At 38.4% G+C, this 15,309-nt stretch overlaps 1 protein-coding gene across 2 annotated transcripts in view; it reads left to right on the top strand.

The window, feature by feature from the left end:
* LOC128205514 (structural maintenance of chromosomes flexible hinge domain-containing protein 1-like) overlaps positions 1-15,309 on the top strand; it is a 91,840-nt gene that overhangs the window by 63,470 nt on the left and 13,061 nt on the right. For both annotated transcript variants that reach the window (XM_052907225.1, XM_052907226.1), the window contains 11 exons: positions 3,014-3,100; positions 3,723-3,884; positions 4,080-4,205; positions 4,963-5,042; positions 5,373-5,533; positions 6,174-6,292; positions 6,698-6,756; positions 7,013-7,097; positions 7,494-7,625; positions 8,133-8,291; positions 8,480-8,615. In XM_052907225.1, coding sequence (XP_052763185.1) covers positions 3,014-3,100; positions 3,723-3,884; positions 4,080-4,205; positions 4,963-5,042; positions 5,373-5,533; positions 6,174-6,292; positions 6,698-6,756; positions 7,013-7,097; positions 7,494-7,625; positions 8,133-8,291; positions 8,480-8,615 — 1,306 coding nt within the window. The remainder of the gene's footprint in view (positions 1-3,013; positions 3,101-3,722; positions 3,885-4,079; positions 4,206-4,962; positions 5,043-5,372; positions 5,534-6,173; positions 6,293-6,697; positions 6,757-7,012; positions 7,098-7,493; positions 7,626-8,132; positions 8,292-8,479; positions 8,616-15,309) is intronic.

Here is a 15,309-nt window from a genome sequence, read left to right as displayed (position 1 = left end):
TCATAACACACTTTATCCTCACACTTTAATGGTCATAATCTTAAAACAGCAACAAATCAGCTGTCATTTCGGTCCATGCATATTTCATTCAATTGTCCATATAATCATGACAACATGGCGCTCAGGGGGGGCATAATGTTTGACAAACATCTCTTGTTTATTATGTCTCCCCCTCTCTGGGGGAGACATATTGTTTTTGCCCAGTCCGTCAGTCCGTCCGTACATCACACTTTGTTTCCGATCGATAACTGGAAAACCGCATGACCTAGGATCACCAAACTTGGTAGGGAGGTTGGTCGTGAGGTGTAGAGGATCCCTATTGTTTTTGGGGTCACTAGGTCAAAGGTCAAGGTCGCGGCAACCCCCAATATAAAAAACATTTCTGCTCAAAATCTTGAGAACGGTTTGACCTAGGTTCACCAAACTTGGTAGGGATGTTGGTCGTGAGGTGTAGAAGATCCCTATTGTTTTTGGGGTCACTAGGTCAAAGGTCAAGGTCGCGGCGACCCCCAATGTAAAAAACATTTCCGCTCAATATCTTGTTATTATTGTTGTTATTATGTCTCCCCCTCTCTGGGGGAGACATATTGTTTTTGCCCTGTCCGTCAGTCCGGTAGTCCGTCAGTCCGTCCGTACGTCACACTTCATTTCCGATCGATAACTGGAAAACCGCATGACCTAGGATCACCAAACTTGGTAGGGAGGTTGGTCTTGAGGTGTAGAGGATCCCTATGGTTTTTGGGGTCACTAGGTCAAAGGTCAAGGTCGCGGCGACCCCCAATATAAAAAACATTTCTGCTCAAAATCTTGAGAACGGTTTGACCTAGGTTCACCAAACTTGGTAGGGAGGTTGGTCATGAGGTGAAGAAGATCCCTATTGTTTTTGGGGTCACTAGGTCAAAGGTCAAGGTCGCGGCGACCCCCAATGTAAAAAACATTTCCGCTCAATATCTTGAGAATGGTTTGACCTAGGTTCACCAAACTTGGTAGGGAGGTTGATCATGAGGTTTAGAAAACTCCTATATTTTGGGGGGTCACAAGGTCAAAGGTCAACATCGCTGTGACCTCTAATGTAAAAAAATATTTCCGTGCAATATCAGGAGAATGCTTTGATCTAGGTTCACCAAACTTTGAAGTGAGGTTGGTCATGATGTCTAGATGATCCCAATTGTTTTGGGGGTAACAAGGTCAATAGTCAAGGTCGTGGTGACCTTCCATGTAAAAATCATTTGCGTGTAATATCTTTATGTCTCCCCCATTCATGGGGAGACATATTGTTTTTGCCCTGTCCGTCAGTCAGTCCATCAGTCTGTCAGTCAGTCAGTCAGTACGTCACACTTCGTTTCCGCCCAATAACTATAGAACTCTTAGACCCAGGAACTTCATACTTGGTATGCTAGTTGGTCATGACTAGTAGATGACCCCTATTGAATTTGGGGTCACTAGGTCAAAGATCAGGGTCAACGTGACCTTGAGGTGAAGAAACGGTTTCCACTCAATAGCTAAAGATCCTTTGGGTCCAGGAACTTCATACTTGGTATGCTAGTTGTTCATGACTATTAGATGACTCCTATTGATTTTGAGATCAAAAGGTCAAAGGTCAAGGTTACCTTCAGGTAAAAAATGTTATGTTGGCAGTGACCTTAAGCTTAAAAATGGTTTCTGCTCAATAACTAAAGAAAGCTTGTACCCAGGAACTTCATAGTTGTTCATGACTAGTAGATGACTCCTATTGATTTTGAGATCAGTAGGTCAATGGTCAAGGTCACCGTGACCTTGAGGTGAAGAAACTGTTTCCGCTCAATAACTAGAGAACGCTTGCAACCAGGAATTTCATACTTGGTATGCTAGTTGGTCATGACTAGAAGATGACCCATATTGATTTTGAGATCACTAGGTCAAAGGTCAAGGTTGCCATGACCTTGAAGTGAAGAAAAAGTTTCCGCTCAATAACTAAAGATCCTTTGGTTTCAGGAACTTCATACTTGGTAAGCTAGTTGTTCATGACTAGAAGATGACCCCTATTGATTTTCAGATCAAAAGGTCAAAGGTCAAGGTTACCTTCAGGTAAAAAATGATACGTTGGCGGTGACCTTAAGCTTAAAAATGGTTTCTGCTCAATAACTTAAGAACGCTTGTACCCAGGAACTTCATTCTTGGTACGCTAGTCGGTCATGACTAGTAGATGACCCCTATTGATTTTGAGATCAGTAGGTCAAAGGTCAAGGTTGCCATGACCTTGAGTTGAAGAAATGGTTACCGCTCAGTAACTAAAGAACACTTGCACCCAAGAACTTAATACTTGGTATGCAAGTTGGTTATGTAGATGATCCCTATTGATGTTGTGATCAGTAGGTAAAAGGTCATGGTCACGATGACTGTGAGCTGAAAAATGGTTTCCGATCAATAATTGAATAACGCTTGCGCCCAGGAACTTCATACAATGCAAACTTCTTTTATATTTTCCATGATTAATCAACAACACTTTCTTCTCTTCACTATTTAATATAATCAAATAAACCAAACTTCACTGTTGGTTTGTCTCCAGTCCAAAGTTACAAATTTCATGTCCATCATTTATTTTTTCTCAGCTACGACCACACAATAGGGGAGACAAGTGCTTTTTCAAAAAAGCAATCTCTAGTTGAATGTTTGTTTTATAACAAATTGTAGTACAGTTATGCAAAATGTTCCATTTATTCATCAGAATTAGAAAATAAATGCCATTTTGTTTGTGAATTCAGTTTAAACATATTTTATTCAACATAAATATTGAATATCACATTACAACATTGTATGTCAAACATTTATATACATGACATATTGAAACACAAGCAGACCTTGTAATGTTCCCTCTAAAACGATTCATTTACACTAAATCATTAGCTGTAGAATGCACAATTTAAAAGATCATCTATGTATGAACAAGGCAGTGTATAAGCACAGCATCAAATTAAGACTGGATATTGGTGAAAAGAATTACAAGGTTGTCATGGGAGATTGGTTATTTCAGGATGGTAAAGGTTTTGTGAATGAGTTAGCAGCCCACATCAGTGGAGAGGGGCTTAAGAAGGAGCTGTGTAAGATTACATATGATAAGGTAAGGATATATTGGTCAAAACCTTCCCTTAGCTTCACTTTCATCTTTAATATCATCTTGTTCTAGGTCTCAGAAAAGTGAAGAGTTTCACAAATGGTGAAAAACATTGTTATGCTACATTAGGTTTAGGGGTTAAGCCATGTTTTGTAAAGCTAAGGGAAAAAAAGGGCACATTGTTTCGGGCCCTGAAAAACTTGAGTTAAGAATTATGTTTAATTGAAGTCATACTTGGTTTCAACTGCATACTACAGTACACTCTTCAGGTAAACTTTATTTTTCATTTTACTCCATGGATTTTCAGCATGGCGGACATTTAATGTAATTTGTCTCTTATCAGCTTTCCTTGGCATTTTTACTTTCACCCTCCATGGCTGATCAGTGGACCGAAGAATTATGAATGCTGTGTTTCTCAGAGGTGTAAACATGGTGAAACTCGTTAGAAACCAATTAGAATCTCCTACTATATCTAAATTTGTTTATTATTTATTTGTATACTGTTCTGTCACGGTGACGTTTCAATATTTTTTATACTCACTTATTAGTAAATGTTGGTCATTTGATGTAATGAATGGTCCAAATGAATGGGAACAAATATTGATAAACAAAGTTATTTTAATTTCAGCAACTGATGTCAGCAATAATTAAAGGCATAGTGTTTGAAGGTGGAACAATTGGTAAAAAAGAGCTTCAGATTCAGTGGAAGAGCCTCAAGGATTATGTCCGCCTAGAAATGGTGGCAGGGCCTCCCGCAAAGATCAAGTTCCTACACTATAACCCTGATGAGGTAGGGCAATTTACTGACACCTAACCACATTTCTTAATCTTAATAATTTGTGGATCCAGAAACTGTGATGAAATGCAATTCAATAGAACTGATTTATCTTTGATCTGTAAATGGAGGTCTCCCTCCCACAGGAGTTGGTAATACACAACAAAAAAGACCAAACGATTGGCTTATTCCTTAATTTTCTTTTCACAGGAGCTAGTGTTATACAACGAAAGCCAGTTCCCAAAGCCGATTGTTGTACAGTTACTAGATGAGGGTGAAAACCCAGCCCGGGTCGCCGACATAAAGATGCAGCTTGCTAAGGACACCAAACTAAAGGTATTGGAGGTTCCATGGTTATATCTAAGTCAAGTAATGACGAAGCATGTTATAGATTTGTTGTATACTGATCATGTTGAATGCCTTGATTAGCGAGAGGGAACAAAATGTGAAGACAATAATGAGAAGGCTAAGAATCATTTGATTGATTCATATATACAGTATTGTAGTGCTTATCAGCATTTGACTTGATTAGTTTGAGTGAAGTAAAACGTGTTAAGATGGATGTGTTTTTGAGGCATGTATAGTATTGAAAAATTAATTTGGATCAAACTTTGCATTGTAATGAGCAGGGCCTGTCAGTTTGGCATTTAATGTTTTACAAGCGCCTGCCTGATGTGCTTTGTATAGCACTATAGAATCTTATATCAAGTGCCATTTAATGCAAACATTTATGATGTGAGTTAAGGTAAAATTATAAATCCAACCTATGGCAAACCTATAATTTTATTCATGTTTAAAATCATACACTTTTTCTCAAATGACAGATTTGTTGAGCCAAAACTAAACATTTTTAAAAAAAAAATCAGTAGAAAGTTTGACGCTAATATAGTTGGGTGAAATGACATAAATGTCAATACATAACAATTGTATTACAAACAAATCAAGAAACATCATGTGGTAAAGGATGATTTGAATTATGTATGAAATAGATAGCAATAAAGGTACATTATTATCTGTAAAATATTAAGATGTTAACAAGCATGCTAATTTAGTTAATCATCATGAATACAAATACAACTGTTGTTGTCTTTAGTTGATTCCCACTGTTCAACCTACCAAGACCAACAAGGAGGGCGTGGCAGACTTTGGCATGTACACCATCTCCTGCTCACAGTATGTACTCAAGTGGTCGCTTCTTTAACTTATGTGCTTTTAAGTATTCTTATTACCAAAGTTTGCTCAAAATATGCAAAAAAGGTCATGAACATTTGTTAGAAGATAGATTTAAAGTAAACTGATGGTGAAACACCTCAAGTTATTGCTATTTTTTAATATTTTCTAGGAAATGAAACTCAGATGTGATCAGTTCATAGTATTATATAATTAAAATAAGAAAAATTGTTAACATGTCACAACTATTTTATATAGTCAACAGTTAAGAGGAGGTAAGATTTTATCATTAAGACAATTTAACACATGCTGGGGTATTTTGCTTTTTCGTAGGGGAAAATATGAAGTGCAGCCGAAGGCGTTCATCTCTACCAGTTTTGTCCTGTCTGGCCCTAAACTGAAGATATCCATCCAGCCTGACCCCACACGCCCAGCCAGTCTCAATGTGGTCTATAACACCAAGTTGACTCTCGTAGTTGGACAGTCTTTGCCTGGTAATACCACTTTAGTCCTATAGATAATTAGCCTGGTAAGAATGACTGAAATTGGTGTCTGTGTATCAAAGTGCCTGGTAATTTGCGGACCAGATTTATATCAATGAAGTTATCAGTTATTGAGCTTAAGTAAGAAATTAAACAAAACACCTGTTCAAGTGATTTTGTTTTTATCAGCTTTGTCTATAAAGCCTGTTGAGTCTACCCAACTCAGTCAATATTATTAAGTGTCTGGTACAATATAAAAGGATCTCACATGAGTGGTCATTAAATACAAATTTTTTGTAACAAGTTTCCTAAAATTGATAAAAAAAAAACAGCCTTGGCAATTTTAGTAGTTTAGTTTAATAAATTTTGTATTGAATGACCACGAATGTGAGATTCTATTTATATCATAATTATATATGCGCCAATCTACAGCCCTAAATGTCACTATATAGTGCGGCCATTTTCAACGCTATTTGCTCATGACGTAACGTCACACTTTTTTGATAGTTGTTACACTAGTTACTTATATAAAAAAATATATAATGACTTAATATCACGTCATGTATAGCTATGTATAGCTTTTTACCATAGGCTAGAGATATTCAATTCAAACAGATTTACAAAGTTTGAAGGCTTGTCTTTTCCTTCCCAGAGTACACAGTGACAGTGGTATCAGAGGATGGTAGTCCGCTGACCACGGCCAAGTGTTCCCATGTGTCCCTCAAACTCTGGAAGTCTGATGGCTATGATAGCAACAGTCTGCCCAGCAGGGTGAGTCACCATACAATACATGGTTATCAGTCCTGGTACGGTAATTATTTATAACCTACTAACAACAGCCAAGTTTGAGGGTGGCTATGGTCTAGTAGAATAGGTCCCCCCCTCTCACTTAAGGAGTTGTGGGTTTGAATCACCAGTGGTTCTATCTCATAACCTCTCAAGAAGCACATCAGTACTGCTTTCTACCCAGGTAACAGACTCAAGCATGATTAATATCAGCTTTGAGATGTGTTCACAAGCTACAATAGTATAAACTAACAGTGAAGTCTATAACCACTGTTCATGATTGCCAATATAAATTATGTGGTTTACACTATTATTAGAAACATGCTGGAAGAGCTGTTAATACAGAGTATAATTTTCGACCTGTCAATAAATGCATGATTTCCATTGCAGACCCTGTCACACAACCCTGAAACAACAAAGAAGTCTGAGGCAGGAGTCTTCCATTTTAGGTAGGGTTGTTTAAAGGCATCAATATCATGACAACTTTCAACATTTATACTGATTTAGATTTTTTAGGGGAAAATACATAAACTACAGGGAGTGATACTGTGTTGTCTTGGTGAAAAAGACATGTTTGAGCAAACAATGGACAAAATGAACTTACTATATATATATAAGCTCATCTATTACATTCATTAAAAATATTATAAATGTATATCAAATAGGAATTTAACATAGCTCTTGTACATGCAAATGTATTCCTAGGAACATCGACACTCCGGAGGAGTCAGGCCCTTACAACATCATGTTTGTCTTCTATGACGGCAAACATCAACTCTTCAGCAGTGTGGTAGGTGTCTTGTAGAACTTATCAATTGATGTTTGTTTTGTGTCCCCTGAAAATGTGACTTGTAAGTATTACTTTTAGCATTAGTGGTGTTAGCCTAGTTGAATAACATTTTATAGCATATAAATTTATGGCTGACCAATTACTTTAAATACATGGTAGGATATCAAAGTGGAGATGTACAATATTCTGTTTCAATTTCATGATTGAATACCTTAAAATGAATAATTAGATGAAACCTGACAGTATATTTGGTATATTAGAACGTTTTATATCACATGGTCTATTTTGTACATATGATATGTATGGTAGAGGGATGCATTCAATGAATATATATATATATATATATGCAGTAGATGACTGTGTTGAGTAGCTGGTGTATGTGAGTCCTGATTCCAGATCCACACAAAGATAGAGCCAGGAGTTCCTGTGAAGCTGTTTGCCCTGGAAGAGCTGGGTACAGCCACCATCTCCAACAGTAAGAACGTCAACACCAGGTGCATCGTCAGAAACCTTAAACTGGAACTCAGGGTAAGAGACAAAATATGATTCTTGCTTTTTAACCGCCGGATTTCTTGTTTTTAACGGGAGGATTTCTTGTTTTTAACAGGAGGATTTCCTTTTTAAGGGGAGGATTTCTTGTTTTTAACAGAAGGATTTCTTTTTTAATGGGAGGATTTCTTGTTTTTAACGGGAGGATTTCTTGTTTTTAACAGGAGGATTTCCTTTTTAATGGGAGGATTTCTTATTTTTAATGGGAGGATACTTCCTGTATGTATGTGACCCACTGTAAGAAATATATCAGATATTTAACTTCAAGAGCATTTGGTACAAGTTTTACAAGTAGACAGATATTTTGGGTAAATAAATAGTGCACAAAACATTGAATACCGGTATAAATCAATGCTACTTTCCTGGTTTTCTATTAAACATACATCAATTCATTGGAGAATATATACATATCTTGCATGTACATGTATATTGTTCTTGCTGTAAAGTCTACATACAATGCTTTAAAGATATAACATGTTGACACAGGACAAGTTTAACAACCATGTGACCCGGGGCATGAACGGCTGTGTGAACGTCCAAGTGTCGTGTCCCACAGATGAGAAAGAGCTCCCAATGTTACATGGGACAAGCTCCAAGTCTCGAGTGCTCCAGTTTACCCTGGCAGGGGGCAGCTGTACTATACAGGTATAGATCAGTCCTAATGGCTAAAGCTGTACATCAATATGTAATGCAACAATTTTGTGCTCTCTTGTGATTTAGATTTAAGGGAATTTGGTCTTTAAGCTAGCTTATTTTTACTTAAAACATGATTTTGTATTACTCTTTTATGCAAAATATTTGCAAATTGGCACACTGAATTCCTAAATATTCAGATGGTAGCTATCCAGGAGAACAGTCCTGGGAAGGATGGCTGTCAGTATGAACTCAACTGTAGCGTCGTGTGGTGTGATCCTATACCTGTTAAGACTACGCTGGAACCACTATGTATACCCTTCCTCTTCTATAACGGTAGGAACTATCATTAGTTTGGGAGGGGGGGGGGGGGTATTGTGAAAGCCTTGTCATTGTTGTTGTCAGCATCCAAGAACTTAAACCTCGGCCATTACTCAAAACTGTTCAAGATATTAGAATGAAACTAGCATCACATGTTACTGGTGATAATATGTACATGTGTAGCAAGGCCCTTACCCTGGCTTAGATATTTGTCAAGTTGTGCCCCTTGATAGTTTGAAAAAGTCAAGCAAAATCCTTAATTGGCAATGACTTATAAATGTTTAAGATAATTACATTTAACATTGGGCCAATTGTTCAGAACTATGTTAAGTGAACGACAGGATAAGCGACACCTTTGTTAATTTTCAAACTTGACATATTTGCTGATGTGCTCACATATAAAGATATAAACAAGTACAGTTGAAAAAGGCTGTGCCAAATCTTGTTACAAATACATCAGATCAAAAGTGTATCCAATAAACTTCCAGAGCAGGTATGATTTTAAATTTAACAAATATGACAATAAAAATGGTTGTTAACTTTTGTTGTCACAACAGTGAGAAAGTGTACATGTGTAGCACAGCCTCTAACACTGGCTTAGACACTTGTTACATTTAACATTGTACACCTATCAACAGTGAGAAAGTGTACATGTGTAGCACAGCCCCTAACCCTGGCTTAGACACTTGTTACATTTAACATTGTACACCTATCAACAATGAGAAAGTGTACATGTGTAGCACAGCCCCTAACCCTGGCTTAGACACTTGTTACATTTAACATTGTACACCTATCAACAGTGAGAAAGTGTACATGTGTAGCACAGTCCCTAACCCTGGCTTAGACACTTGTTACATTTAACATTGTACACCTATCAACAGTGAGAAAGTGTACATGTGTAGCACAGTCCCTAACCCTGGCTTAGACACTTGTTACATTTAACATTGTACACCTATCAGCAGTGAGAAAGTGTACATGTGTAGCACAGTCCCTAACCCTGGCTTAGACACTTGTTACATTTAACATTGTACACCTATCAACAGTGAGAAAGTGTACATGTGTAGCACAGCCCCTAACCCTGGCTTAGACACTTGTTACATTTAACATTGTACACCTATCAACAGTGAGAAAGTGTACATGTGTAGCACAGCCCCTAACCCTGGCTTAGACACTTGTTACATTTAACATTGTACACCTATCAACAGTGAGAAAGTGTACATGTGTAGCACAGTCCCTAACCCTGGCTTAGACACTTATTACATTTAACATTGTACACCTATCAACAGTGAGAAAGTGTACATGTGTAGCACAGCCCCTAACCCTGGCTTAGACACTTATTACATTTAACATTGTACACCTATCAACAGTGAGAAAGTGTACATGTGTAGCACAGCCCCTAACCCTGGCTTAGACACTTGTTACATTTAACATTGTACACCTATCAACAGTGAGAAAGTGTACATGTGTAGCACAGCCCCTAACCCTGGCTTAGACACTTGTTACATTTAACATTGTACACCTATCAACAGTGAGAAAGTGTACATGTGTAGCACAGCCCCTAACCCTGGCTTAGACACTTGTTACATTTAACATTGTACACCTATCAACAGTGAGAAAGTGTACATGTGTAGCACAGCCCCTAACCCTGGCTTAGACACTTGTTACATTTAACATTGTACACCTATCAACAGTGAGAAAGTGTACATGTGTAGCACAGTCCCTAACACTGGCTTAGACACTTGTTACATTTAACATTGTACACCTATCAACAGTGAGAAAGTGTACATGTGTAGCACAGTCCCTAACACTGGCTTAGACACTTGTTACATTTAACATTGTACACCTATCAACAGTGAGAAAGTGTACATGTGTAGCACAGTCCCTAACACTGGCTTAGACACTTGTTACATTTAACATTGTACACCTATCAACAGTGAGAAAGTGTACATGTGTAGCACAGTCCCTAACACTGGCTTAGACACTTGTTACATTTAACATTGTACACCTATCAACAGTGAGAAAGTGTACATGTGTAGCACAGCTATAACCCATGATGCTTCAATAATTGTCAATGTAATGCCCAATATTATACTTGGCAGTCTTTTTTTAGACACCTTCTCTACATATATGGGATAATCTCTTTAGTATGATTGTAAATGATAACATTGAATTAAGAGTGGTTACAGTTGCATAATTTTACGGTACTTTCATTTGTAACACTTCATACATACTGTTAGATATTGACAGAAAAAATCTTAATAATGAATATGCATGAGGAATTGGAGACATCTCTTCTTCCAATGAAATGGCATGTTACAATTAAATACTCTTCAATAACCCTGTACTGTCAGTTGTCTTCACAGGCAAGAGGTCTAGGCAGCTGTTTTAAAATTTGGAGTGACAAGGTGGATTGAGTTAAATTTGAGCTTTCCCTGGAATTCCTTTTCTATGGGAAAACTTTTATGAGTGTCTGTTTATATTTAAGCAATGGTAACTTGCACAAACAATTCATGATTACAAGATTTTCTTTGCCATATCACCCACGGTATTCAACAAAGCATAGCCCAGTAGTGTATCGGGGATATCCGACGTTGGCTGATTAGTCAAAAGTAAATCAAAAGAACTCTGATATTTTTTCATTTATTTCTTAGGTACATCTACAATAATAGTAAAAAACACTCATTAATTGGTCACTGCTCAGAAATCATTTATTCATTTGACACTGTTCACCTATAAATTGTTATATTGTTATTCTTACAAACTCTTGCAAGTAATTCACTGACAGTATTTACTGCTCCCTTTTCTTTACAACCCCAGCTAGTGTGTTGAGTAAATGTTCCAGGGACTTGCAGGCTTTGTATTTACACTTGGCCCTCGTCACTACAGCTGCTTTCCTAGAAATGTTACAAGAAAGTGAATGATGTATTCATCAAACACAGAAAGTCATGTGTATGTCAGCAATTGCCTTCAAACTATTCTAACAAATCTATTTAAAAGAATATGTGTATAAGACATGTTTCTGTTAGTAGCAAGCTAACGTATAAAGGAAACTTGAACTTCCACGATTGGAAGTACCAAATCTGAAACATATGAAAAGTTTATCAAGAGTCATTTACCCTGCCAGGATCCATGCTCATTAAGTCAAGAGTCACTTACCCAGCCGGATTCAATGATAAGCTTATCAAGAGCCACTTACCCTGCCAGTTTCCATGCTTAGTGACTTACCCTGCCAGATTCCTTGCTTAGTGACTTACCCTGCCAGTTTCCATGCTTAGTGACTTACCCTGCCAGTTTCCATGCTTAGTGACTTACCCTGCCAGATTCCATGCTTAGTGACTTACCCTGCCAGTTTCCATGCTTAGTGACTTACCCTGCCAGATTCCATGCTTAGTGACTTACCCTGCCAGTTTCCATGCTTAGTGACTTACCCTGCCAGATTCCATGCTTAGTGACTTACCCTGCCAGATTCCATGCTTAGTGACTTACCCTGCCAGATTCCATGCTTAGTGACTTACCCTGCCAGATTCCATGCTTAGTGACTTACCCTGCCAGATTCCATGCTTAGTGACTTACCCTGCCATATTCCATGCTTAGAGACTTACCCTGCCAGTTTCCATGCTTAGTGACTTACCCTGCCAGTTTCCATGCTTAGTGACTTACCCTGCCAGTTTCCATGCTTAGTGACTTACCCTGCCAGTTTCCATGCTTAGTGACTTACCCTGCCAGATTCAATGCTTAGTGACTTACCCTGCCAGATTCCATGCTTAGTGACTTACCCTGCCAGTTTCCATGCTTAGTGACTTACCCAGCCAGTTTCCATGCTTAGTGACTTACCCTGCCAGATTCCATGCTTAGTGACTTACCCTGCCAGATTCCATGCCTTGAGGACAATGTATCCATTTTTGTGCTGGAAACCACTAGATGTAGGTGCACAGGAGCTGTCTTCTCTTATAGACATCAGGTGTAGATGCCCCTGGGTCAAATTGGTCGGAGCTGGGATTGTTATAGTTACCTGTAGAAGATTTTTGAAAAAGTTGTAGGATATAAGAGTTTATGAAGTGCAAATAATTATTAAACTACATTGAAATCTTAAAATATTGCTGAAAATATCTTGTAATCATAGCATCTGTTTTAACACAGTGTTATTTTCTTGCTATATTTTATTCATTGGTAGTTAAGGTACACCCTATTGATATAGGTTGTGGATAATTTGTGTTACCTGTTTGTTACCATCTCTTGTGGAAGTGATGATCCATCTCCATCTACATTATGGCCTACAGTGTTAAATCAATGACAAATGCAATGTGAAAGTTATCCCATTCACCTGTTTGTTGAAGTCTCCGGTGTCGAGGTTTTTCAGGAACACAATGGGTCCGAGGGAGATGATGTTACTAATAAGCCTGTTCTTCTGTCGCAGCTCAACCAGCTTCTCATTCTGCACTTTTATGATCTAGAAAATAAATTATTATTGGGCGACTTGTGACATAATGGACGTAGCATTATCATTTCTGTTTTCCAGCTTGACTGGTTTCCTGCCAGGCAATGAACTCAACTATGATTTTTCTCAGTTTATACTGTCTTAACAATGGAGGAAAAATGAAACAGTTGTGTTAACAAAACCAGAACAATAAGTATCAAAACCTGCCTTCATCTGTGTTTGTATGAGTGTGGACACAGCCTGTGGTGGGAGGAAGATGCTGATATTGCTGTCGTGAGAGGAGGTGAGCCAGCCACCTTGGGGTGTCACGGTGAAGGTCTCTGTTGTTGTGGCAACCAGCCCCTGGGGTAGTTCGTCATCCTGGTCATTGCTGATACGCCACAATCCACTTGACGTTTTCTTAATAGCCTTTTCTGAGAAACTGAAGAAAAAGGAGATAAAGTTATGTTTGACATGTTTTTGGGTTTATGTAAATGGAGTATAATTTGCCGACATTATATTCATAAGAACATATTTTAATACATTGAATAAAATACTATGCTCTTCGTTCTTTTCAGATAATGATGAAAACACAAAGTACCAAGTGAAGAGCACCTTAGAGCGTATCATGTTTGCATAATTAACGAGTTCATACACTAGCACTATGTATTTACCAACCTTTTGCCCATACTGAGGCCCTTTAGGGACAGGACTGGATGAAGCAGCTGTTTGTTTAGCAACATCTCAACTTGGTTACAAATGCCTAGTAATCGGTAGTCAGTAGTCTGTGCTGGTACATTGCTGGTAGACACATCATCACTCTCTGCCTTCAGGGCAGCCTCATGGGCCTGGAATCTCTTGTATGTCCTGAATGACTCATCTAAGAGACTATTCTCATGAATTCTGTTGCTGTGGTAACTGTTGTCATGCATGTTGCTATGGGAATGCTTTTGATTAAGGAAAGCTGAATTGGAGTTTGTCTCAAGGTGACGAGGACTGAAGCCATTCTGAAGCAAATCCTCACTGTCCCACATCTTGTGAGAGTTGTCACCATGGGGAAATGTAGCCACCCTTGACATTGTGCTCTCCATTGACCTTGACCTTTGACCTCTCTGTGTGTTGTATTTCCTTCTTGGTTCCCTTCCCCTTCTCTGGCTTTGATACATTCTCCTTTTCTTGTGGAAGTCAGGCTGTGAGCTGATTTCACCATTGTGTAGAGAGATCTTTGCATTGATATTATTGCCCCGAATGTTGAAGTAGTCTAGTCGGTCAAACTGCTTCATGACCTGGGGTATATTGACCAGCATATTGTTTCCAAGGTCAAGTGTACGTAACCTCTTCAACTGAACTATGTCAGATGACACATAGCTGATCTGGTTTGTGTTTAGGCGTATGCTCTGAACTCTTGATAAAGAATACATTCCCATTGGGATATTCTCAAGGTAGTTGTTGTTTGCATTCAGTGATTTGAGTCTCTTCATGTTCACCACTGAGAAGTTGTACAGTTTATTGTTGGCAACATTGAGATACTGTAGGTTTGGAAACATGTCGGGGATGTAGTCTAGATTATTTTCTTGCAGATGTAAAACCTGTAAAGCTTTTAGTGTGGTCAAGGCATTTGGGATGGACTCCAACTTGTTCCCCGTCATGTTCAAATAATGAATGTTCCTAAGTCTTAAAATAGATTGGGGGATTATCTCAAAGCGGTTGTAGGAGAGGTTCAGTTCAAGTAACTGTGTCAGGTTGTCAAAATCTGGGAGAAGGTTTGTAAGGTTGTTTCCCATTAAATTCAGTGTCCGTAAAGAGGTGATCTTGCATACTGGTAATGGTAGATGCTCAAACCTGTTGTTTGCCAGATTCAGATACTTGAGTTTATGCAGCTTCTGCACTGAGAATGGCAGGTACCACAGATTGTTACCATGGAGATCAAAGTATTTCAGGTTTTCCAGGGCACCTATTTCATGTGGTAAACATTCAAAGTCATTCTGTCCAAGCTTCAGTACTCTGAGATTCTTCAACAATCCCAGGCTTGTTGGAAGAGCAGCCAGCTTGTTCCTGGTTAGATTCATCTCTACCAGGTTAATACAGTTTGGAAGAGTCTCTGGTAAGAATGTGATCTCGTTGCCATCAAGGTATAGAAATTTCAGGCTTCTGAGCCTTGAGATTGCCATTGGTACCTCACTGAAATGGTTCTGAGAGAGCTTTAAGACCTCAAGTCTGGAAAATAAGAACACCTCTATCGGTATGGCAACAAGTCTATGATTGGCTAGATCAATCTGGACCAATCCTTTT

The sequence above is a fragment of the Mya arenaria genome, chromosome 10 (genome assembly GCF_026914265.1).
Source record: "Mya arenaria isolate MELC-2E11 chromosome 10, ASM2691426v1".
In the NCBI taxonomy this organism is placed as follows: domain Eukaryota; kingdom Metazoa; phylum Mollusca; class Bivalvia; order Myida; family Myidae; genus Mya; species Mya arenaria.
This window is presented reverse-complemented; position numbering and strand designations above follow the sequence as displayed.